This window comes from Melanotaenia boesemani, chromosome 22 (genome assembly GCF_017639745.1).
Source record: "Melanotaenia boesemani isolate fMelBoe1 chromosome 22, fMelBoe1.pri, whole genome shotgun sequence".
Lineage (NCBI taxonomy): Eukaryota > Metazoa > Chordata > Actinopteri > Atheriniformes > Melanotaeniidae > Melanotaenia > Melanotaenia boesemani.
The window spans coordinates 10,410,615-10,432,474 of record NC_055703.1 but is presented as its reverse complement, the minus strand read 5'-3'; the positions used below and the strand labels follow the sequence as shown (position 1 = coordinate 10,432,474).

General features: G+C 39.2%; 2 protein-coding genes across 4 annotated transcripts; one reads left to right on the top strand and one right to left on the bottom strand.

The window, feature by feature from the left end:
• Window positions 1-1,678: 1,678 nt before the first annotated feature.
• Window positions 1,679-13,264, top strand: znf410 (zinc finger protein 410). Of its 2 annotated transcripts, none has more exons than XM_041975994.1 (12): window positions 1,679-1,944; window positions 2,098-2,166; window positions 2,250-2,301; window positions 2,386-2,518; window positions 3,705-3,890; window positions 4,675-4,896; window positions 7,839-7,998; window positions 9,624-9,805; window positions 10,308-10,397; window positions 10,550-10,669; window positions 11,690-11,809; window positions 12,328-13,264. In XM_041975994.1, the coding sequence occupies exons 3-12, from the start codon at window positions 2,269-2,271 to the stop codon at window positions 12,426-12,428; spliced, it is 1,347 nt and encodes a 448-aa protein (XP_041831928.1). In that variant the 5' UTR covers window positions 1,679-1,944; window positions 2,098-2,166; window positions 2,250-2,268; the 3' UTR covers window positions 12,429-13,264. The 2 variants fall into 2 exon arrangements, with proteins under 2 accessions (XP_041831928.1, XP_041831929.1); XM_041975995.1 differs by having other exon boundaries at window positions 2,054-2,166.
• On the bottom strand, window positions 13,001-21,794 carry LOC121633759 (ectonucleoside triphosphate diphosphohydrolase 5-like). Of its 2 annotated transcripts, none has more exons than XM_041975993.1 (14): window positions 21,613-21,794; window positions 18,765-18,985; window positions 18,296-18,375; window positions 17,870-18,013; window positions 17,303-17,378; window positions 16,841-16,876; window positions 15,614-15,702; window positions 15,442-15,524; window positions 15,001-15,107; window positions 14,594-14,695; window positions 14,169-14,312; window positions 13,830-13,886; window positions 13,533-13,648; window positions 13,001-13,187 (listed from the first exon to the last, which is right to left on the bottom strand). In XM_041975993.1, the coding sequence occupies exons 2-14, from the start codon at window positions 18,976-18,978 to the stop codon at window positions 13,104-13,106; spliced, it is 1,332 nt and encodes a 443-aa protein (XP_041831927.1). In that variant the 5' UTR covers window positions 18,979-18,985; window positions 21,613-21,794; the 3' UTR covers window positions 13,001-13,103. The 2 variants fall into 2 exon arrangements, with proteins under 2 accessions (XP_041831927.1, XP_041831926.1); XM_041975992.1 differs by lacking the exon at window positions 21,613-21,794 and adding an exon at window positions 19,121-19,186.
• Window positions 21,795-21,860: the final 66 nt, after the last annotated feature.

Below are 21,860 nucleotides of genomic sequence, written 5' to 3'. Positions count from 1 at the left end.
CATAATAACTTCATTTGGCTTTAATCTCTGCTGTTGCTATTTTGAGAGATCCGGTGGTTGTTAAAATACCACATCCTTACAGAAAGCTTTACATAGACACAAAACTTACTACAGCTGCTGTGTTTTGCTCTGTGAACGCATTGGACAAAATTAGCAAAATAACAAAACCCTTTTCTTGGACCAAAAACATGTCACTCAAGTTTATGTAAATTAAACTCTTTTCAGTTACTGATTTCTTCTTAATTAGAAGCTCAGCTATCAAAGTTTCTCAGGATTAATGTCCTTTTATGGCTCAATATATATACAATTAAAACTTTAATGGCTTGCTGCTGAATTTAGAACTTTCTGTTCTGATCTACGTTTGCAACCAGTGGTATAAATAACATGGACATAACGAAAAAAGGTCAGAGAGGTTTTGGTTAAAAATAGCATGAAAACTACAGTGCCCTTTTCACAGTAGCTTTTCTCATTTGCTTCCAGCAGGTCCCATTCACTAACAGATTTATATTAAAGCCTTTGAATGTATGACTATATAATTTACATCCTGGGTCATTAAGTTGTGGGATGTTATGTGGCTTTCAAAATGGTTTGGAAGAGGAAATACTGATTTAGCACATTTAGAAATACTAATTTTGCTCTGGACTTGAGGTTTTTGTTTGCATATTGGCAGCTTTTATTTCTGCGTTCTTACTCTGCTGTTTTGTTCTAAAAATGCTAAAAGTGCTAAAAATGCTAAAAGTGTCAAAGAAGAATGTTAAAGCAGTGCCCCCATATATATATATATATATATATATATATATATATATATATATATATATATATATATGTATATATGTATATGTAAATCCTCATGGGAGTTGCCACCATTGAAGATATCCCGGAAAGTTTGGTGTTTTATAGTTTTAAACCTCATAGACAGGAGACTTGTGACAATACTGGATTTACACACTAAAATTGAGAAAAGGGTTTGACTTAAAATGATTTTGTGTTTTTGTATATTTTAAAGTTAGAAACTAATTGCTTGTGTAATAAATATTTTAAAGAAGTTCTTGTTGCATTCCTTATTTTTGTCACGAGTCTAAACTTAAACTCCACCTTGAAGTAGACATAGAAAAGGACTGATTAAAATGGTTAAATATTAATATTTCATTAGCAAACAAAATAAATGAGTACAGATAAAATTGTGATTTCAGACAGACCCTGGCTGAATCCCAGGTACTTCCCTTGACTCAGGCCCATTATTTAGTAAAGAATATTTCTTTTAGGAGTCAAAGAATAATGATCATCTTGCCATCCATAAAGCTCTTTACACCTTGGTTGTATGGAGCCATACAACTGAAGGGCTTATCTGAGCACTATTTCTTAATCCCTAATAGAAAAGAGAAACCTTACCCATGCAAAAAGAATCTTTAGTTTCTTTGGGCCACTTTGTCTCATGGATTCTTTAATAATTCACTCTTGTACCTCCTTGACTCTAAAAATGTTTAAATCAAACGTATTACTTATATTTTATTAAACTAACATATAATTAAACATAGTGCACACTGACTTTTGAATAACAGGATTTCTTTTTTCTAAAGTTATATTTAGGTTACAGTTTGGTGCAATTTTTAAATTTGACCGCTGGATGGCGTTGTTGAGTGAGGGTCATTTTGTGCGAAAACGCGGAAGTGCTCTTATTTTGTTCCATCAGTGACCCCGTAGTGAAAGCTGCCCTGTGTTTTGAGACGAATGTCAAGCTAAGTTGCTTTCACGTTGTCTCACGGTTACTGGACTATTGCTAGCTATAGTAATGGTCTTTATGCATTTGAAGTGCTAAAAGAGTTACATACACGCACACGAGCGTAGTTGACGGTTCAGTTTTGAACGCGGACTGCCATTTTTTAGGAAACTAGCCCCGGTAGCTTGTTTACTGCTGCTAACCCTGCTAGCTTAGCTAACAAGGTAATTTGTCATGTTTGCTGCATCCAATATAATTTTGACCAACACGATGCTATTGAACTAACTACATCTAACTAGAGTGTTACACCAGCTGGTTTGTTCTGACATTTAGCTGTCAACATGTCGGTTAACAAAGCCATGATGTTTGGTGCACAGCTCATGTGATGGGTTTGAGATGACCTGCAGCTTTTGACCAACAGAAAATCTGGCATTTAGTACGTTGAGGTATGTATTGCTAGTTTTGAGCTAATTAACCGCATACGATTGCTGTTTGGGTATTATGTTTGCTTTTTTTTTTTATTTTACAGATTTTACACAGGGTGACCCATGCTTTCTGATGAGCTTGACTCCAAACCAGAGGTAATATACGGTATTTTGATCATTTTCATCCTCCCTCTTCACAGTTGATGTCTTTTAATTATACTGTGTCTCTCCTCCCATCAGCTGCTGGTGCAGTTTGTCCAGAACGCGTCCATCCCGTTGATCCAGAGTCTGGAGGATTCAGAGTCCAAACACTCCTGCCTGCCTCTGCTGGCTCCAGCTGATAACTCCCTCTGCACTCCGTTGGAGCTCACAGGTCAGCAGACATTTCTTGCTACTGTCTTTTTTGTTTTGTTTGTTTGTTTAGTTATAGCACTAGTTTTCTCTCTGGTTATGCACACACCTATGTGATAATATTGCAGAAACCCAGATGCACTCATTGGATAGAAATTCAACTGAATCAGTGGCACTGGGCTGCCATGTAGCTCACTGAGTTGGTAACAGGTGACCGCATCACCTGCAGTTAGCAACTAAAGACTTGGATGGTGCAGTAATGCAGGCAGGAAATTTAACAAATTTCTATTTTCACAAAATTACAACTCTGGCATTATTTCAATGAAACACACCATGCATGGACGTTGCATTGCCCAAGCTCCTCCTTCCCCAAAGTAGAAATGTTATGCGTGCAGCTAACATGCACGTTTTTATTCTCATGTAGCTTTTTTTTTTGTGTGTGTTTTTGAATTTTCAGATGTTACAATATTTCCATGCCCTTTAGATCAAGATGCTCTTTGCAGCAGTATTGCTTATCCTATATTGGTGAAATGTGATTAAATTCGACTCATACTTATAATCCTGAGAGGACAATAAGGCTTTTTCTGCATTGCAGGACAATTAATCATAATGACAAACTGTGTTTGGTTAATGCATTCATTTGTTGGGTCTGCTGTGATTTGAGTGGTAGTAGTAGCCCAGTGGTTAGAGTGATCGGCTTGGGTTCAAGTCTCTGCGCTGGCAACAGAGGTGAACCAATGGGCTGCAAGGCTCTTAACCTCCCAACTGCTCCCTGGGCACTGGATGATGGGTTAAAAGCAGATGACTAATTTGAGTATGTTTTCATAAGATTTATACTGACAAAGATATTTAATTTTCATTTAATAAAAAAAAAAGAGATTTGAAAGTGCAGATATCATAGTCATAAATGGATGAATAAATGGACTCGAATGTTTATTTTCAGTGTTTGCTTATCAAATCGTGGATTTATCAAAGCCTTCAAAACGTACTGAATGCATATTTTGCTTGTCATAAATATTAGTTTTTAATATCCATTTTAATCTGCATTCCCCATGTTTGCTAGTCAACAATTAAATTAATTAAACACTCATAACTGTCATACCTTCAAAACTGTGTAAACAATTTTCATTTTCTAAACAAATAATTTAACACATCATATTTGATGAGATATTCAGCACAGACACTAAGAACATTGGCTTCCTCTTCAGATGGAGGTCTGAGCCATGAGCCGGAGACGTCCCCCTCCCTGTCAGAGTTTGGAGGCGTGCCAGAGCAGAGCACATTAGTGGTCCAGACGCACCCTCAGTCACGGGCTTCACCCAGTCCTCCAACCATCCTGCATGACTTTCAGCAGCCAGACAGCACTTCCTACGTCCTGCTTAATCTCGCAAAAGGTAAACAAGTTGACACTGAACACTTGTCAGAGGGAAATCAATCACCAAGCTTGCAGCACTTTAATAATAATATCATTCTCTCTACTGATGTGTTATTCTAATCAGTTTTAATGCCTGAGCTAGTTTTTGTCTTCTGGTTGATCTGTGTTTTGTCAAAATGACAAAGTTGTGATTTTCTGCCTTTAAGAGTTCTCATTGGCTGTCAGCTGCAATTGTAGAATTCACAAAATAAGGATAAAAGGTTCTGGACTCTATGATTAATGATTTATTTTTCCCAGCACAAGCACAAAAACAAACAAAAAAAACAAACAAAAAACAACTGAATCAATAATTAAAGTTATATTTGACTGTGCCCCATTGGGGGGGAGAGTTTTCCAACATAAGTGTAAATCTGATCTCATTTCTATACTTCTTGTTTCACACAGGCCGATTCTGCACACACAGCTGAAAAGAAATGAGGTGACACATTTTTATGCAGAAAAAATAAGAAGTATTTTGGTTTAAATAAATGATCCTTGGCAGGCACATTCTCTTGGTTCACCAGCCGTTGGCAGGAGAGTCAGAAAAATGATTTGTCTCTTGAATCATAGCTTTTGCAGTTTGCTGTTCTGTCTGTGACTCAGAGGAAGGACAGTTATTTATCTTTTTTTGTGTGTGTGTGTGTGTGTATTGTTGAAAAATTACATTTAGAAATATGACCTAAAAGGGCAAAAGCAATTTGCCTTGGAGAACAGTGGTCTTCAATTCCTCTTGATTTCCCTCTCCACCTTTTCGTCCCTCTCAGGTATACCAGCCTCTTCAGAGTCCCTGATTTTCGCTGCAGATGGCGCCGGGGACGATGAAGACGAGGGGGTCTCGTCAGGGGATTATGGAATAGATGGCAGCGCGCCCTGGTATCTGCGGGTGCAGGAGCTGGCGCACGACAGCCTGATTGCTGCCACACGAGCGCAACTTGCAAGAGACGCCAGAGCCAGCCAGGATGCCAGAGCTGCAGGTGTCAGTAACGGTAAAGTGACGTCTTCAAAGCAACACAATCACATTTTTTTACACTTGAAAGTAATATTAAATAGTTTTTGCAGAGGAATATTATACTCTTCTGCTGTTCGTGGATATGTGCAGTATGGATTGAGTGAATAAGTTTGAGAAAAATCTTAGAAAATGGGTATAAATAAAGCTGCTGTGCAGAAAGCAGCACATATTTGTGGGGAGATCAGCTCAGAATATAAGAGGTGTATGTAGCATAATCAGCAGTGACTAGAACTGCCCAGTACTTTCTATCAGATGTCCTTAAATCAAAATGAATTTGTAACTTTGTTTTTGTAGATTTACAAGTCTTACAGCAAATATCCAGCAAGTCTGTAAATATCACAGAATTTGCCGGCACTGATTAACATTTAGTGGATGCGGTTAGATTCTGACTGTGACTTCATGTGTATTTAAAAATTAGATCAATGCAGAGCTAAGAGATGGATTCAAGTCTGAGTACTAACATTTAGAGAAGTAGTATTGACGTCAGGTGATCAAGCCATCAGGAAAATGCTTTTATATAGATTTTATAATGGCCAGTGGTTCTGAAATATTATTTGTTTTGATCGATGCCTCTTTGATGTCTGTACAGTAAAAAGAGCTTGTCAGTTAGCTTAGCTTAACACAGCTCCGAAACAGCCACATCATGTAAAGGGCTGCAGATTTCCTGAGCTGTGTCCACACGTTTTTCTTATCCTCCTGCAAAGCTGCTGCCTCGATCTGAAACGGACATTAATTTCTCACAGCACAGTCATATCAAACCGTTGACCCACACCAGGAGTCAGGACTCCATCGCAAACCAGGTTAAGCGCCGTCCCTCCACAGGCGCCCTGTTAGATGGGGAATTTACCCATGACGTTTAAAGCACTGTGACTCCTAGCTACATGTCTGATCTTTGAACTCCTCCTGAGTCAAATTGTAGCTGGAAGTCATGGTTGAAAAATGATATTAAATTTTCTTCCTCTTTTTGCCTGCTCCAGGTTTATTCTCAAGCTCCAGCCTGGATCTCTTAAATATGGTTTATGATCAACGGGGCAAACAAAACAAAAAGCATTACACTTGTGTTTTTATTTCTTTACTTTAGCAGTTATTTTTACTGGTTTAAAAACTCAACAACAACGTTGAAAATGATTTAAATAAGGTTAGAAAAATTTAGTGTGTTAAACTTGGTAAACACCTGTTTTGACACAATGATGGCAGAGTAAAAGCTCCTCCAGTGAGTCCTCCTTTATACAAATGAGAATCTATCATTCTGCCACATTTGTTCACATTGTTATCTGGATAAAGCGAGCCTCACCTCAGGCTATTACAAAGCCAATTCAAACACATTTACTATCTTTATTTAACAATTATTTCCTTACCTGTTTTATTTATCCTTTGGGATCAAGTTAGAGACATTGATGGAGAACACAAATTTAAGACTGAATGGATTTAGCCTTCATTGTCTTCGTCATTTTCAACATCAGCAGTACTGCTGTAATAGTTAGAGATTCGCAGCCTCATTATTTGAAATTACCACAATATTCCCTTAAATAAGGGGTCTTCAACATTTTACAGGCCAAGTCCCGCAAACAAGGACCCCACGATATAGCAGGGACTATCATACAGCTGAATGGCACGTGTATCGCAATCTTGTATATAACTGTAAAGTTTGTGTAGCTCAGAGAAAATATCAGTAAGATATGGCTGTCCAAACTTCAGACAATTATCTGCACAGTTTTGTATGGCTTGAAGGGACAGGTCTAAGTTAATCTTGTGCTTTGCGTGAATTGTGTCAAGCTTGAGGTAGGTCCTGTGTGTTGTTGAATGTGTGCATTTCTAACTGAAAGATAACATCTACTGCCCCTATTTATCCATTCACTACATCAGTGTTTATCAGTCCTGGTCCTCAGGACCCACTGCCCTGCATGTTTTAGAGATAACCCCACTTTAACACACCTGAAGGACTGACTGGCTTGTTAACGGCTGGCAAAGAACTTGGTGAGAAATTCATTGATCTGAATCAGCTGTGCTGGAGTAGGAACACAATCTAAAACATGCAGGGTAGTGGGTCCAGAGGACCTGGTTTGAGAAACACTGCACTACAATACACTGGATTCAGGCTATTTAAATTAGTGAGGAAAAATATATATATTTAGAAATTGTCCGGACGGCGTGTAGCTCATGTACAGACGCAGCCGCTCCTCAGTGCAGCCAGCCAGGTTCGAGGCCTGGCCTGAGGTCCTTGTCACTCCTTGCTCTCTCTGACTCCCTTTCCTGTCAAGCTACTGTCAAATAAAGGCCACTAGAGCAAAATCAAAAAACAAAAACAAAAAAAAAAGTCTAAAAAACCAGTAATGTCATGATCCCCCTGCAGTATCTCTGCAGACAATGGAAATAGTCCAAAGATAACATCAGGATGAAACTAAGGGGAGAAACCTTCCTTTTTCAATAATAAATCTGTTTTGAATTTGATGTCTGCAGTTTGTCTGATTTTCTTTTTCAAATATATGTATTACCAATCAATCTACTGTATATTCCTTTACGGTCTAGTATAGTGCATGTTAAAGAGCGCTGCTGTTCAGTGTGGGGCTAAAACTGCCAGATCCAAGCTGTTGTAATTGCTGCCATCCTACTGACTTGCATGAGATTCGACATGTTTCTTTTTGACAGCAGGGAATCGGCTATGGGTGCATTACAGCTGCCTCACCACAAGCAAAGTGGGAGCTGTTAAAGCTGTTCAAAGCAGGGAGTCGGGTCAGGTTAAAAGGGAATGATTGCATTCAGCTTTGGATTGTTTTCTTTTTCCTGCAGTTGTTCAGCAGGTCTCAGTCAGTAACTGATGATTTTACAGAGTCAGGCTCCAGAGGCAGGCCACCTTGCACTCTTGGATTGATTACTGCACAACCCTGCTCACTTCCTCCCCCCTTTCCGGTTGCCTAGGTGACCACACACACAGTTTGATAGCGGACGTGGAGAAGCGAGAGCTGCCGGCTCGAAGCGGCCGCCCCCTCTCCAAGCAGATCCTGCGCTGCTCATTTGAGGGTTGCTGTAGGACGTTCACCTGGCCGGCTCATCTCAAATACCACCTCAAAACACACAGGTAACACATTACACAGACTCAGCGGGGGAGTCCAGCAGTGGTTGCAGGGGCGATGCCCTTGTCAAAGAGTGTAATTTCTAGATAAAACTGCAGGCTTCTCAGCTGTTCAGCAATAATTTTCCATCTGAACTAGTATTACCTGCAAAGGGCAAATGCAAAAAAAAAAAAAAAAAAGTCTCACTTCGAAGTACTTCTGCTTTGTGAGCATGAAAATGATGCAAACAGCCACAGCCAGCTCAAAGGAACTCACAAAACACCACAAATTCATTCTGTGATAACCTCAATCCATACAAGGAAAATGAAAAACTGATTCAAATCTCCCGTTTTCAGAGTTGGAGACTTTATTTTTTGCAATGTAATTAATAATATTATTAAAGTGATGCAAGTTTGTGTACGTTGGGTATGAGCAGTGAGGGGCTTTACAGTTAGATTGACTCGGTTTTAAAAAGTTAAACTTGATACTGACACTAAGGATGATGCTTGATACTCGATAATATTTACGATACTATAGAGGGAGAACAAAATGTATTTTTTAATCAAAGTCAGTACACCACAAAAAACACAGTTGCAAACAATACAAAAAAATGATAAATATAAGAAAAGACATTAGCAATGTAAAATAAATGCATTATTTTAAAGCTCTATTAGTTTGTGCAGAGTTACAGTCTCCATAAAGTCTCAAACTGCGTTCTCAGACTGTTTGTTCATTATGCTGCAAAAAATACAAAAAACTTCAACCACTAATTGGTGTACTTATTTCCATAAGTGTCCTTCACAATACTTGAGTAGAGATCAAGTAAACAATAACATAATGGAACAAATAAACTAGTTATCTACTTTTTAAAACTAGATTTATTACAGAAACATATTTAAAAAGATTAACATTTTAAATGTTTTTGTCTACAGTTTACATTAAAAGGGATCTGACTAAGTAAGGATGCGATCAGTCAGTCGCAGCTTCGTGTAATTCATTTTTTAGGCTGGTTATGGAATAAGAGCGAACATCTGCTCCTGTAATATAACGATCAGGAAGCCACACAACTGAAACACCACAGAGGGAAATGATGCCAAAGCTCTATTCAAGGACGAGCCTCTTGCGAGTGCCTCTGGACAGGGGAGAGGCCTCCGGTAGCATCCGCAAGTCAGGGAAAAAAGTAAAGAATAAGTGCTTTCACATCAGCCTCAAAGTCTCTAGCACCAGAAAGTCACAAAATGTGTGCCTAATTGCTTTATTTAAAAAAAAAAAAGTCAATAGAGAGATCTAAAAACTCGCTAATTATAGCGACAAGTTGCTAAGTTGGCAATAATGTTGACAATGGGTCCTCTAGAGAGATGCTATATGGATGGGGCTACCCGCTGCAGTGCCTACTTAAAATGAGTAGAAGTGGGTGGTCCTTTCCGTGAACTAGCAGACACCAATTTGGCATTTAGTATCGATACCTGTGCTAATTAATATCTAACTATATACTAAGTTTAAGAATTGATTAGTATCGAGAATCGATTATTTTATTTTTTTGGACAACACTACTCAGTCATGACCGCTCGTCTCCTAAACAACTGAGAGGTGTAGCAGTGTAAATATCTGCGCAAGAAACACCTCAGTTGATCTGTTTTTACTTGTCCAGGAATGACCGAATGTTCAGGTGCGGTGCAGAGGGCTGCGGGAAGAGCTTCTATGTGCTGCAGAGGCTGCAGGTCCACATGAGGACTCACAATGGTGAGAAGCCCTTCATCTGCAAAGAGAAGAACTGTGGCAAGAAGTTCACCACCGCTGGAAACTTGAAGAACCACGGACGCATACACACAGGTGGGGAGCAGTAGAGATCCACGTCTAAAAGCCCAAACACACTGGACGCAATAACTTACTCAGGCCATTTGACTGCTTTTTTAATGCTTCCATGGTGCAATGAAGGCTGGAGATTTGAAGAGTCAGCAGAGCTGGCGCCTCCATTTCACTGCTGCAAGCAGTAACATTAACTCTGACATTTTATTTAGGGTGACATTAAGATTTCTGATGGTCAGTTCTACAGTTCGCTTCAGTCTAGTGATCAGCTAACAGAGCAGCTATAATATACAATGCTTATTTATGTTTCACTCTTATGTAGTTTTGTAGGACTGCTGTTGGGAGTTATTTTTTTATTGTTCATAACTTCAATAAATGGTAAAAAATAATGCTGCACAACCTTGTTGTAGACCAGTCTGGGTCATTCAGCACTTCAGTATGAACACAGAGCATTTCTGCTGAAAGAGTTTAATGAGGTTCCTGTATGTGGAGGTAAAATATGTGTGTTGGGTGCCTTTATTTTCAGGAGAGAAGCCTTTTCTGTGTGAAGCAGATGGCTGTGGGAGGTCCTTTGCAGAGTATTCCAGTCTACGAAAACACATGCTTGTACACTCTGGTGAGTGGTGCAGAGTTCACAGCTGCACAGCAGTTCAGTTCCTTTATAATTAGTCCTCTGCAGATAAATCTTGTACATCTCAGCAATGTTAGATCAGAGAGGATCAGAAAACGGCTTTTTCATTCGCTGCTGTTTGTGCTCATGTTTTTCAGGTGAGAAGCCTCATGTGTGTGGGATCTGTGGCAAGACTTTCTCCCAGTCCGGCAGCAGAAACGTCCACATGAGGAAGAGGCACGGAGAGGAGGGGCTCAGTAGTGAAAGCAGAGAAACAGGTCCTTCTCATACACATACACACACCCACTCAGCGTGGTAGGTTGATATGCTAATTGTTGGAATATGTAGCTTCAAGCAGCCCATAGAGTCTAAAAGTGTGCATAAAGATGGTATTGCTTTAAGTTAAAGTTTGAAATATTTCTTAAATTATTAATGATTTTTAGCTTTCCCCCCCCTTTTTTTTAAAGACCAGCAGCAGAGTTGTTTTAAACTGAGCACATCCCTGAAAAGCTGAGACAGCACAACTTTAGCAGAATAGGACCTATTAGGCTTTTTGTGATGTAATAAGATTCCTCTAAGAAGCTTGTAATTTCCAAAATGGCACAGTAACTCATTCTTAAATCTTAAAGCTTCTCTTAGTTTATTCACCTTAAAAGTTACTAAGACAAAAGTGTACATTTGAGTCTGCATCCATCACAGCTGAGGAAAATTCACACTCCTGTTCCTGCTCAGTGTCATTTTCACACCTCTTAAGATTTCAAGCATCTTCAGTGAGCACTTTGTGTTTCAGACTAATTGTACCAGACGCTTCAATTCTTTTCCAACATGCAAAAATGACAGCAGACAGTGCATCCTTGCCTCTTTGTCATTTTTCTGTAACGATCAGGAAGCCACGCAACTGAATCACCACAGAGGAAAAGCTGCCAAAGCTCTAATTATAAACAGCAGATTTATTTGGGTCAGCGTCCCTGAAGAGGCTGGTTGTTTGTAAAAGCAAAGCAAGATGCAGTTGAATAGGAGACGGATAGTTTGTGATATTACAGTTGCGGTTGTTGGAAAACCTGCACATCTAACAGCACAAATCAGCTCTGACATATAAGGTGCATCCAAACTTTTCATTTACTTTGAGAAAAACAGACAGTGTTGATTGGTAGTTGATGAGAATAACTTGCTCCAGTAAAGGATGAATTATTGTGGTAATGTGTCACTCCTCCACGGTTTGCTTTTTTTCTTTTTTTTTTTTTTAAATGTGTGGTGTGGGAAAAGCAAAAGTTTCAACCTCTGCTTGCAACCAACAGGAGAGGCTCTGACACAAAGCAGCCTGCTGGAGGCAGATGGTGAGAATGGAGGTGGTATGGTCACCATGACAACAACTGTGGAACCAATGAATCTTCATCATGGCATGCTTAGATCACCAGGTATGCATTTAGACACACGAGCAAGAACAAAAAATGTGAAGGGTGACTAACAACAGCCCTGACAATGTAACAGCCCCACAGTAAACACTCATCTGGTGAAGCTCATAATGTTATGTTGATGTCAGTGACACTGAGTCAATTTGTGGTGTTACTAATGCCCTGTTAAGTGTTTTTCACTCTGTGTCGATAAGTTCTGATAAGCAGTGTGACTCATTGGTTGTCTAAATTTCTGGTGTTTACAGCAGTTGCGTCTTTCAAATGGTTTTATTCTGGGTCTTTGAACAGTTCGACCTGCACTCTTTGCATCGTACTTCATTTGTTTTATCTGAAACGGTGATTGTCTGAGTTAAAAATTATATTTTACATTTTTTTTGTAATTGTTGGATTTTTTTTTTTAAAGTTGCACAGAGTGTTACACAGAGTGATTACTTTTCAATGAACTAATTGTTAATAGGTTGAGTGACATTTGGTAATTGTCCCTGTTTAACTTGCCTTTGTGTTTGCTTCTGTCCCTATAGATTCTGCAGACTCTGTGGTAGTTCTCTCTCAGCCTCATGAACTGGTGGCCATGACAACGGAAGGCCATACTTATGGGGAAGATGTGGTGGCTCTGCTGTAGTCTCCCATCATGACACACATCACATGCTGCCTATTTCAGCAGCCCTGAACTGTCAGTCAGACGACTAAACATAGACATTTGTAAAGAGATTAATCACAGACTTTAACACTTGTAGATATTTTGTATTTAGCTATCTATGATGGTTTTATTTTGAGAAGTGTGATACTGCAGAGTTTATACAAGACATTTTTTCTCCTCTTGTTTTTGAAACAAATCTTCCCAAAGAAATATTGAGACGGGTTGTAAAAGATTCTGAGTGTTGATGAAAAATGAATACCTGAAACCTCGATGGCTGTTCTGTTTGGTAGGCTTAAATGTATCAAACACTTGATATTAAAAACTACTTTGCTGCGTGGAAACACTGGTCATGCACAGCACAACCAGACAGCCTGTTGATTGTTTGAAACAAACTACATATTCAATTCAATAATGTCCAGCACTGCAGGTTGGTGTTATAAGCTGACATCTTGCATTTAGCCTTCAAAGGCAAAATATTGCAGATTTACAGCAGAATACATGAACACACGAGAAAAATGGTGTATTAAAATAAATAAGAGTGAATCTTGAGGTTATTTTTGACTGTATGAAACTGTTAGAAAAGGCAGTGCACATTACACGTGTTTGTTAATGAGTACCACATGAATTAGCATCTCATCGTCTGTTCTTGAGCTCGCCTCAGCAGATCTTCAGGTTGTGGAAGTGGTCCAATGTAGCACCTAGAGCCCAGCTGGCCTCAGCATTGTTCACTTTCTTGGCCAGCTAGGAGGAAAAAAATAACCAAAATCACTCAAATGACTTTTGTATTAACTAAATAAAACAGTTTGTGTCAAACTAAATATACTGGGCTCATGTCAATTTTTCAACAGTCACCTGACAATAAAATGACAAACTATGTTGTGTCCTCGTTAAGTTCTTAACGATAACTTCTAGATCAAACACAAACGCTCATCCAATGAATTTTGATTATTCATCTTAAGCCAAGTTGAAGCTACACAGTTGATGTTGTTATTTTAAAATCCTTACAATTTTAAATGTAGTTTTTCTCTTTGGTTGCATCCTTAAGACACAACCATTCACACTTAATGTTGAATAAAGCAGCCTAACCTGCAGCACGGTGCTCTCCTTGAAACCAAACCCATCCTTGAGAAGACAAGTGATGTAGGTCATGTCCATACACAGGTAAGGACTGGTGGTTGGGTGCTTGGTCATCTTGTTGCACACTGAGCCGGAAGAAGAGAAAAAAGTGTGTTAGGTTGGATAATCAGTCATCTGTATTCTGCTGACAGATGAGGGCAGCATTTCAGATAAAAACGACTGAAGGTCCATTGAGATGCACACTGTATCTCAAGCACGGAGCTGCAGATCCGTCATAGTAATGATGTATTCCCCTCCCCATCTCACCTTCTTTGGCTCTCTTCTTGAAGTCTTTGACCTGCAGCATCCCTCCTTGGACACCATCTGCAACAGGGGGTGATTTGGGGGTCATTTTTCGTTTAAAATGCTAAAACATTCATTACTGCACAGCAGATAAACATGCACATCTTCACAGTGCTAATGATAGAGCTTATGGCCTTTCTGTGTAGACTGGCAGAGGATAGCAATTTTTATAATACCTACACAACTATAGCTCATCAAATCCCCTGATACAGAAGCAGATGACTCACATTTTTCAGTCTCTGTGTAGCATGCTGGCATTGTATAATTATATAGGGTGTGGACAGAAAGTGTGTGCGTGCTAACCGATAAGGCCTGCATCCACAGCTCTGTCAAAGTAATAGGAGAATGCATAGAAAACACTGCCGTCTTCAAGCTTGTACGGCTGATGAATAACCCCCTTCACCACCTTAAGTACTTCCTGATAACAATGCTTGTATCCTGCATCACCTGAGGGAAACAAAGACAGCAACGTAAATAATTCATTTCCTCTTGGAACAATGTTATAAAATGATGTGTAATTCAATTAAGTGCATTTTGACAGCTCTAGTTGACATCTCAATATTGTCACACCTTATGCGCAAATCAGTCACATGACCTCATTTATGCCATATGTTTATCATGTTTATCAGCTGGTTTAACACAAACTAAATTAAATCAAGAGAAAACTTTGAAAGTCCTTTAAAGAGACAGCAGCTTTAAGTTTAGTCAATAATCAAACAGCATCTTACCATCTGGGTTTCCGCTCACTTGATAGGTTAACCCGCCAAAGCTCCACTCATCCCTGAACTTGTTAGGCAGACAGGAGCTATTAAAAATTTGACCCGCCAACCCTGTAAGTGTACAGAGATAATTACTCTCTTAACAGCTTCACAAAAGTCTTGAGTTTGACTCAAGAAACTCTCATAGTGCACACATTTTTCCTAAAGCACTTCAGTGATTAATCTCAGGGTATTACTTGAAATGTTTACTGGGGGTTAGACCAAGTACACCCCACCCCCCCAAAGAAAGAAAAAAGATCTTGTGACCATTATCACTTGGTGTTGCAGAAGTAGGTACGGTTAGTAGGATGAGGAAGAAAAATTGCTTTACTCTTGAGAGTCTCAGTATCTGTCAGTGACAGTAAGAAAACACAAACCCAAAGTTGGTTGTAATGCAATGCTGTTAACGTCATGAATGGAGCCGTCTGCAACTGGAGCACCCAGTGTGGCGACTCGTGCTGTCATTAGTCCATTTCCAAGATAACTAAAGGAAAACAAAGAATTTACACCAATCAGGAACAGAGAGTGCATACAAAACACAAGTCATTCTGAAAGTAGGGCATACCATGTTGTCTTCCCATTATTCACATCCTAATGACTAAGGAAGCTGTCCTAATTACAACTATCCAAATGAAGTTAAAAGTAACAAGAACAAAGTCATTGGAACTAGAAACATAACCAAAGGCCAGCTTAAATATACATGAAAATAAATTTGAATAGAGATTAAATCAAAAAATTAATTTCATGCTTTTAGAACAGTCTAATAAATGGGCTGGAGCACATTTCATCATGCATTCATGGACGATCAGATCTGTTACCTGTGAGAGTACAATTCAAATGTTGAGTTGAAGAAGTTGAATTTGGCAACGTAATCAGCAACAGGGGCGCTTTCAATGGTTTTCTGTAGTGGGAAATGAAAGACACAGTGACTTAAAATCACTGCAGTTTCTTAACTCATTCATTTCAGTTGAAAGATTTAGAATGGCTGACCCTTTGTTTGGGCAGGAAAGTGATCTGTGTGGATCCTCCTCCCAAATCCAATATTCCCACTGTCTTCTTGGCAGCTGCATTCAGATGACCTGAAAATATTTCCCCGCGTTAATCCACAAACTGCAGCTCAGAGGAGCTTATCAGGTCCACCTGAGATGCTATCTTCAAAAGGCCTTCTTGGCACACATCGAGTCTAAGAGGCATAAAACTGCAGCATTCAGTCTAGATTCAGTCACAGCCATGCTGTTTAGGCAAGGTATTCATACATGTGCCCATTCAGGCTCTATTTGTGGACAATAATGTATAATGCTACTATGACCACTTGGGAAATTACAAACCAGAAAAGATGGGTATTTAAATGTAATAAAAATGTAAGTAATCTGTTATTTCTAAAATTGTTTCAACCCTTATTTAAGACTGACATATATCCAAAGAAATGATCTGCAGCATTTTCACAGACCAACTTCATCTTTTAAAACATAAACAAAGCTACACTTTGGTGCTAGTAACACACCAAGTGATATTTTATAATATTCAATCTGCAACCAACAGATTGACTGGTGACAAGCGAATGGGTTAGGATTAGATACACACTACCAGTCCAAAGGTTTGGACACACTTTCCCCATTAAATCTAATGGGAAAGTGTGTCCAAACTTTCGACTGGTACCATAAAAGAAGCATCCACCAAAATGCTTAGTCTGCCAAAAACTTAGTCTTTCCAAACAAGGACATGTTGTGGCTCACCACTTTGTCCCAAACTCAAATCAGAGAATCATCACTAAGCATAAAGAAGAATGTAAAAAAGATTCGCCTACAGAAGATCTACAGCAGCTAATATTGTGAGGAAACATCAGTTCTGAAAGATAAAAAACAAATTGCTGTTGGATCTACAATTAAATAATGAATTAAAGGAAAGGATGTAACACAATGGTAAACTTGGTTCTGGCACAACTTGTACTGAATGTGCTGCTGACATCAAACACAATAAAGTTAGTTTTGAAAACACCAAAAATCATTTCAACTTGTTTCTGTTAAAAATGCTTCAAATAAACAAAAATACATTTTTTGCATTTTAAAATTCCCTCTCAACTTTTCACACTGACTGTACATTAAAGACACAAAGATTTGGAGATACAAACCCTAACATCAGAAAACGCAGGCTTCTTTATGATGAGGAAAAATACGAATGCTTCATGTCATGTAGATTTGAGTTTACCGTACTTGCCTGTCAGAAAGTTTACAGAAATCCAGGCCAGAACTCCTATATTTGCAAAACAAGTAAACAAAGAAACAGAAAGCAATCATTTCAGGTGGAACTCACAAGTTCATTTTAGAAAAGCTGACAACAAATTTGTGAAATACAAACAAGTAAAGCTGAAATGCTGACAAATCAATGACACCATCGTACAACAGACGGACATTTTTCACCACATAATAACTGGCTTTTAGAGTCAAAATAACTTTGTGGTGAAAAGACGTCATTTTTTTAAGTGTCATTATAAATAACATTCATAATCTACTGTAATTTACTTAAATGCCTTCATTAAGCAGATTTCTTTACAGAAAATGCACAGCACACGAATATGGCATCACTGATGTAACCTGCAAAAGCCCAAACTGAGGACCTGAGGCTGGGATAACATGATGAATGTGCTGCTTGTCAGGACAGAGGGTGGGCTGACGTTACCTTCGTTTGTGCCGTTCATAATGCTGACGCTGTTGCTTGGGACCAAAAAGGGAGATTCGTCAAACACGTGTTGAACCTGAGAGCACAGGAAGAATGGAGAGGAGTAAGATTGAGGAAGAGAAAGGGTGAATGAGAGCAGCAGGGAAATGGCCCTAACATTATCTACTGTAATGGTGGCTCATCCAGAGGTGCCCTCCGCAGGATGGGATTAATTCATTCCCTCAGGGGGATTAATAAAGTATCATTTATCATCCAAGGTGCCCCAGGGCTATCCATTATTATCTTATCCCCTAAACAAGAGCCTTCCACACTGTGCTCACAGCACTCTGGAAGAAGTACTTCCCTCTTGTCTCTGTACTACCTGCCACAGCACTGAAAATGTTCTTTCCTTTCCTGCCTGCTGCTTCACTGGATAAGAGGTTGTACTTTCCTGTGAAAGTGTCAGACAACGTTAAGACTAACAACTCCTTTATGATGAAGAACTGCACCCTACTTTGCAGTCTCACTACTGTTAAAACAGGACCTGGAGGCTCTCAATCACTTCTCATTATCAGTGTAGTCTTTGACCTGGTCCAGAAGAGCCTGGGCTTTCTCTGTGGGCAGCAGTCGAAATCCAGCTGTGGCTCTGAAGACCAAAGGCGTTCTTTTCCAATCCAGACGAGGCACCGTCTTCCTCGCCACTTTTAACAACATGCTCACCGTTTGACTGACCTGTAAGAACAGAAACAATTTAGGCTAAAAGCAGCATTCTACATAAAGGTCTTTTGACGATAGGCTGACAGGTAAAAGGTGAGAAAACTCTCCAAATGTTAATTGCATCTGCTTGAATTTCTCCCTGCTTTAACATTTTGCCTTTTCTCCTCTTATTTACTTTCATCAGCAATGTGATTCCCACAGAGGGAGGCTATTAGAAGCATTTCTGACTACAATGTAGAGCCAGCAGACCTTTTCCCTCAGCTCAATATAATTGATTTTATTTGACAATGAACTCACCATTTCAGGGAAGTCAGCATATGCTGACAAACCAGGCTTCACAGAATGGAACATCTCATTGTCCAAAACAGGCAGCTGCTCTGAAACATACAAGATCCACCCACATCAAATATGAAGAAGCCATTAAAAGCTTTAAAAGGTCTAAATCCGCTTAGCATATATATGCATAATACAGCTGACAAATGAAGTCAAGTGTGACCAATGTCCTCTAAAGTGAGAATTCACAGTTTTATAGAAGTGCAAAATAGAGTAAATGTCCAAGAAAGGCATAGATATTCGCTTATGCTTAATCAACAACAACATTCTAAACAACAATTTAGTAGTTTTACAGGCAATTTACACAAATTATATGTCAACCTTTTCAGCACTGCTCTGCTTCCACGCCTCTGATACTCTGATATCCTAAGGACACTGACAAAAGCAGACGACAGCTTCAACATTCAAATCTAAGACAACTCTACAGTCTTACTTGAGTCACTCTGGATGAAGGTGTAGACATGAATGCGTGTCCCTGTGCTCCCTGCATCAAACATCACTGCGTAGAAGATGCGGCTCTGATTCGCTGGCCTGCTGAGGCTGGGAAGGATCCTGGAAAAATCTAGTAGAGAGGTCTTGACTTGGGCTTGGTGGAGTCCTGCAACAGCGTGCAGGACCAGAAGGAGAAGCGAGACCGTGGGCTTCATCTTCCCTCTGGAGTAACAGCAAGTAAACAGTGGTTCTTCTTATTAGGCCTCGAAAGCAGCTCAAGTTGCTGTGACTAATGCTGAGAGGTTTGAAATTACAACGTGGCAGGCGACAGTAATAAGAAGCAATCAGGTTGTTTACAGCATCATGTTTGACCACACCCCATCAGTGTCTCAAAACCATCCTTTTAACCTGCTCAGTCGAGTCCTGTAGAGAGTTTAAACAAACAACAATTTCACTGTGTTGGAGCTAATGTGGTGAGCTTTAATCTGTGGGTCTGGATGATCTGATCAGTGCATGTCTCAACACCTTGCTACATAATTATAAAATCTTTATTTCATCAGCCAAGCGTTGCTTTGAAAAAGAATCCCTGCTGAGAGACTGTCACAGTGCTTCCAAAGAAATATAAGAGACTGAGGGCGTTTAACTTCAGAAACGGTAGCGCTTATGAATTCCAATTGAGGTTTTGAATTTCATGTTTTTCCACTTGCCCTTGGGTCAGAAACAAGTTCCAAAAAATTAACAGCAGTGCTGAAACTGTATGATCCTCTTATGGGATCTAGTTACAGGGTTATCTGCTAACTGTTCCCAAAGCTCTGTCTCTGTATTTCTTTATTTGTCACCGAGATGTTCAGGAAGCTAAATGGCAACAATGAAAACATTTTTATTATTACAAATGGACAGATTCCCCCAATAAATCCCCCCAAAATCATATTAAACTGTCTCTGCACAAAGCGATCCCAACCCTGAAAAAGACTGCATTACATCAGTGTAGATTACAGAACTTGTCTGTGTACACCACAAAAATGGAAATTTGTTGCTGCTATTTGTAATCACAACTTTTCTTCAATACAACAGTTGCATATTAACATGAGTTACCCTTAAGTCATTTATGTTTAGAAAGATGGCAGGAATATATGACACAGAAACAGAAAACAAAAATGCAAAACATTACTGACTCAGTGCAGAAATAAATGAGTTGGAAACTTGAAAGGGTAGCAGGCAAATGCTTCTAAGTTCCTGCATCTTAAAAACTGCACTTTGCAGAAAAGGTGCCTAAAAAGGCTTAAGAGATGCATAGTTATAGCTGTAATGATCAATTTAAAAGCCTGATTTTTTTATGTCTATCTACAAGATCTGGAGTCATGCGAGGGAATGAGCTTTTATAAAGTAAATAAATATATATAAAGTTATTTTTGATTAAGGAATAGTTCAGGTTGCTTCTATGTTGCATTTTACAGTCGTCTTCAAAAAGATCTGATATTGAATACAAGAGTCACTTATAGATCATAAATCACACTTATGAAGCCTAAACAAACCTGAACTCACAAGGTTATATTTGAAGAGTTTGTTAAAGTTGGAAAACATTTCACATATTTGTTTCCCAAATTAATAACTCAAAAATGAAAGGAGCATCTTTAAAGCCTGAGTCAAAAAGACTGCAATCTAATTTCATTCTCCATTCCCCAAGTTGGACAAATAACATTAGCCTCAATTGTTTGTGCAGAGGTTGTGAGCATGAGCAGGGTACCAAAGACTTTATTGTTCCCAATATCTCACCAAGATTCTTTTCCTGGACATCCTAGACCACTTGTATTAAAAAAGACACATTGTCACTTGTTTTTTTTAAAAAAACACCTACAAGGGAAGACTTTTCTTATTTCAGCAATACAATGCCAAACCTGATTTTGGTGGGTTTACAACAGGGAGGCTCTGATGTGCTGTTATGGCTGGACAGATAAATGAATGGATGGATGGATGGACGGACGGATGGATGGATGGATGGATGGGAAAAGAACAGGGAAAGCCCCCTGCCCAACTTTTTATTATTATTATTATTATTATTATTATTATCATTTTTTTAATAATGTTCCACTGACTTAAGTGAGTCAGGATATTTTTAAAAATTGAACAATACTTTCATATGTATATATAGTTCCAACAATAGCGTTGAATTAGGTGACTGTACCGTATATAACAGTAGATTTATTCAGTATTTTTGCAGTATTTTTGCAGCTCTTTGTAGACGGTCCCTGCGCACTGATCTAACAGAATGATGATTAGGGATCAGTGTCTTGACGTTTGTACAGCTTTGTCAAATCTTAGCACGTTATCTACCTCCTTGCAGTTTTTAGGAGATATCATTTGTCTTGCAGGAATATTTAATTTCTGAGGTATTCACTGAAAAGGCATGATCCTGTGAACATCCTTCCAACTTAAATTTAGTAGGTTTTCAGGGGTCACTTAGCAGTACACAGAAGTTTGATTTGTTGTTTTAATTCCAACAAATGTATCCACTGCCCTATAAGTTACCAGAGAGCTGTCCTCACTGGAATTCCCTCTACTCTGTTAGTTATTTTACACTCGTGTGTAAAATACTGAAGGTGGTGTTTAAAAAAAAGTGAGTTATACCAGACCGAGCAGTGAAAACCTTAATTAGCGTGACTGCTACATTACAGGAGGCTAAATGGTGATGCCTGACAAGCTAATGTTAGATTGTTAGCTACAGCAAGTTCACGAAACCATAAGAGTTTGAGTAAAGACAGACTTGAACACACTGTGAATCCACAGTAACATAAAAACGCCAGATAATTCAATGTTGTGGCACTCTGACACTACAAACTGAGGCTCACCATTTTTTCCGGTTAGCAGCGCCCCGATCTCCTGACGTCACTGAGTATTTTCGGTCTCGTGCAACTGTATATTATAACGTCTCGCGCTGTCTGGACTGAACATGCAGGGCAGCATTGAACAGCTTGTTCAGCCCGTGGTGGTTGGTTTAATGCCAGAAGGAGCAGCACCTCTACATTTCACAAGCTGCCGAAACAGCGGGGGTTCTGTCACCGACAAGACCGCCCACCATTCAGTAAAGTTGATTTTA

Coding starts and splice junctions, on each gene's coding strand:
- znf410 (XM_041975994.1), top strand. CDS start 2,269: ATGCTTTCTGATGAGCTTGACTCCAAACCAGAG. Junction 4,897..7,838: donor AGCTGCAGGTGTCAGTAACG/GTAAAGTGACGT, acceptor CCGGTTGCCTAG/GTGACCACACACACAGTTTG. Junction 9,806..10,307: donor CCACGGACGCATACACACAG/GTGGGGAGCAGT, acceptor CTTTATTTTCAG/GAGAGAAGCCTTTTCTGTGT.
- LOC121633759 (XM_041975992.1), bottom strand. Junction 17,379..17,869: donor CCCAGGCTCTTCTGGACCAG/GTCAAAGACTAC, acceptor CTGTGCTCTCAG/GTTCAACACGTGTTTGACGA. Junction 15,703..16,840: donor TTCTGTAAACTTTCTGACAG/GCAAGTACGGTA, acceptor AAATATTTTCAG/GTCATCTGAATGCAGCTGCC.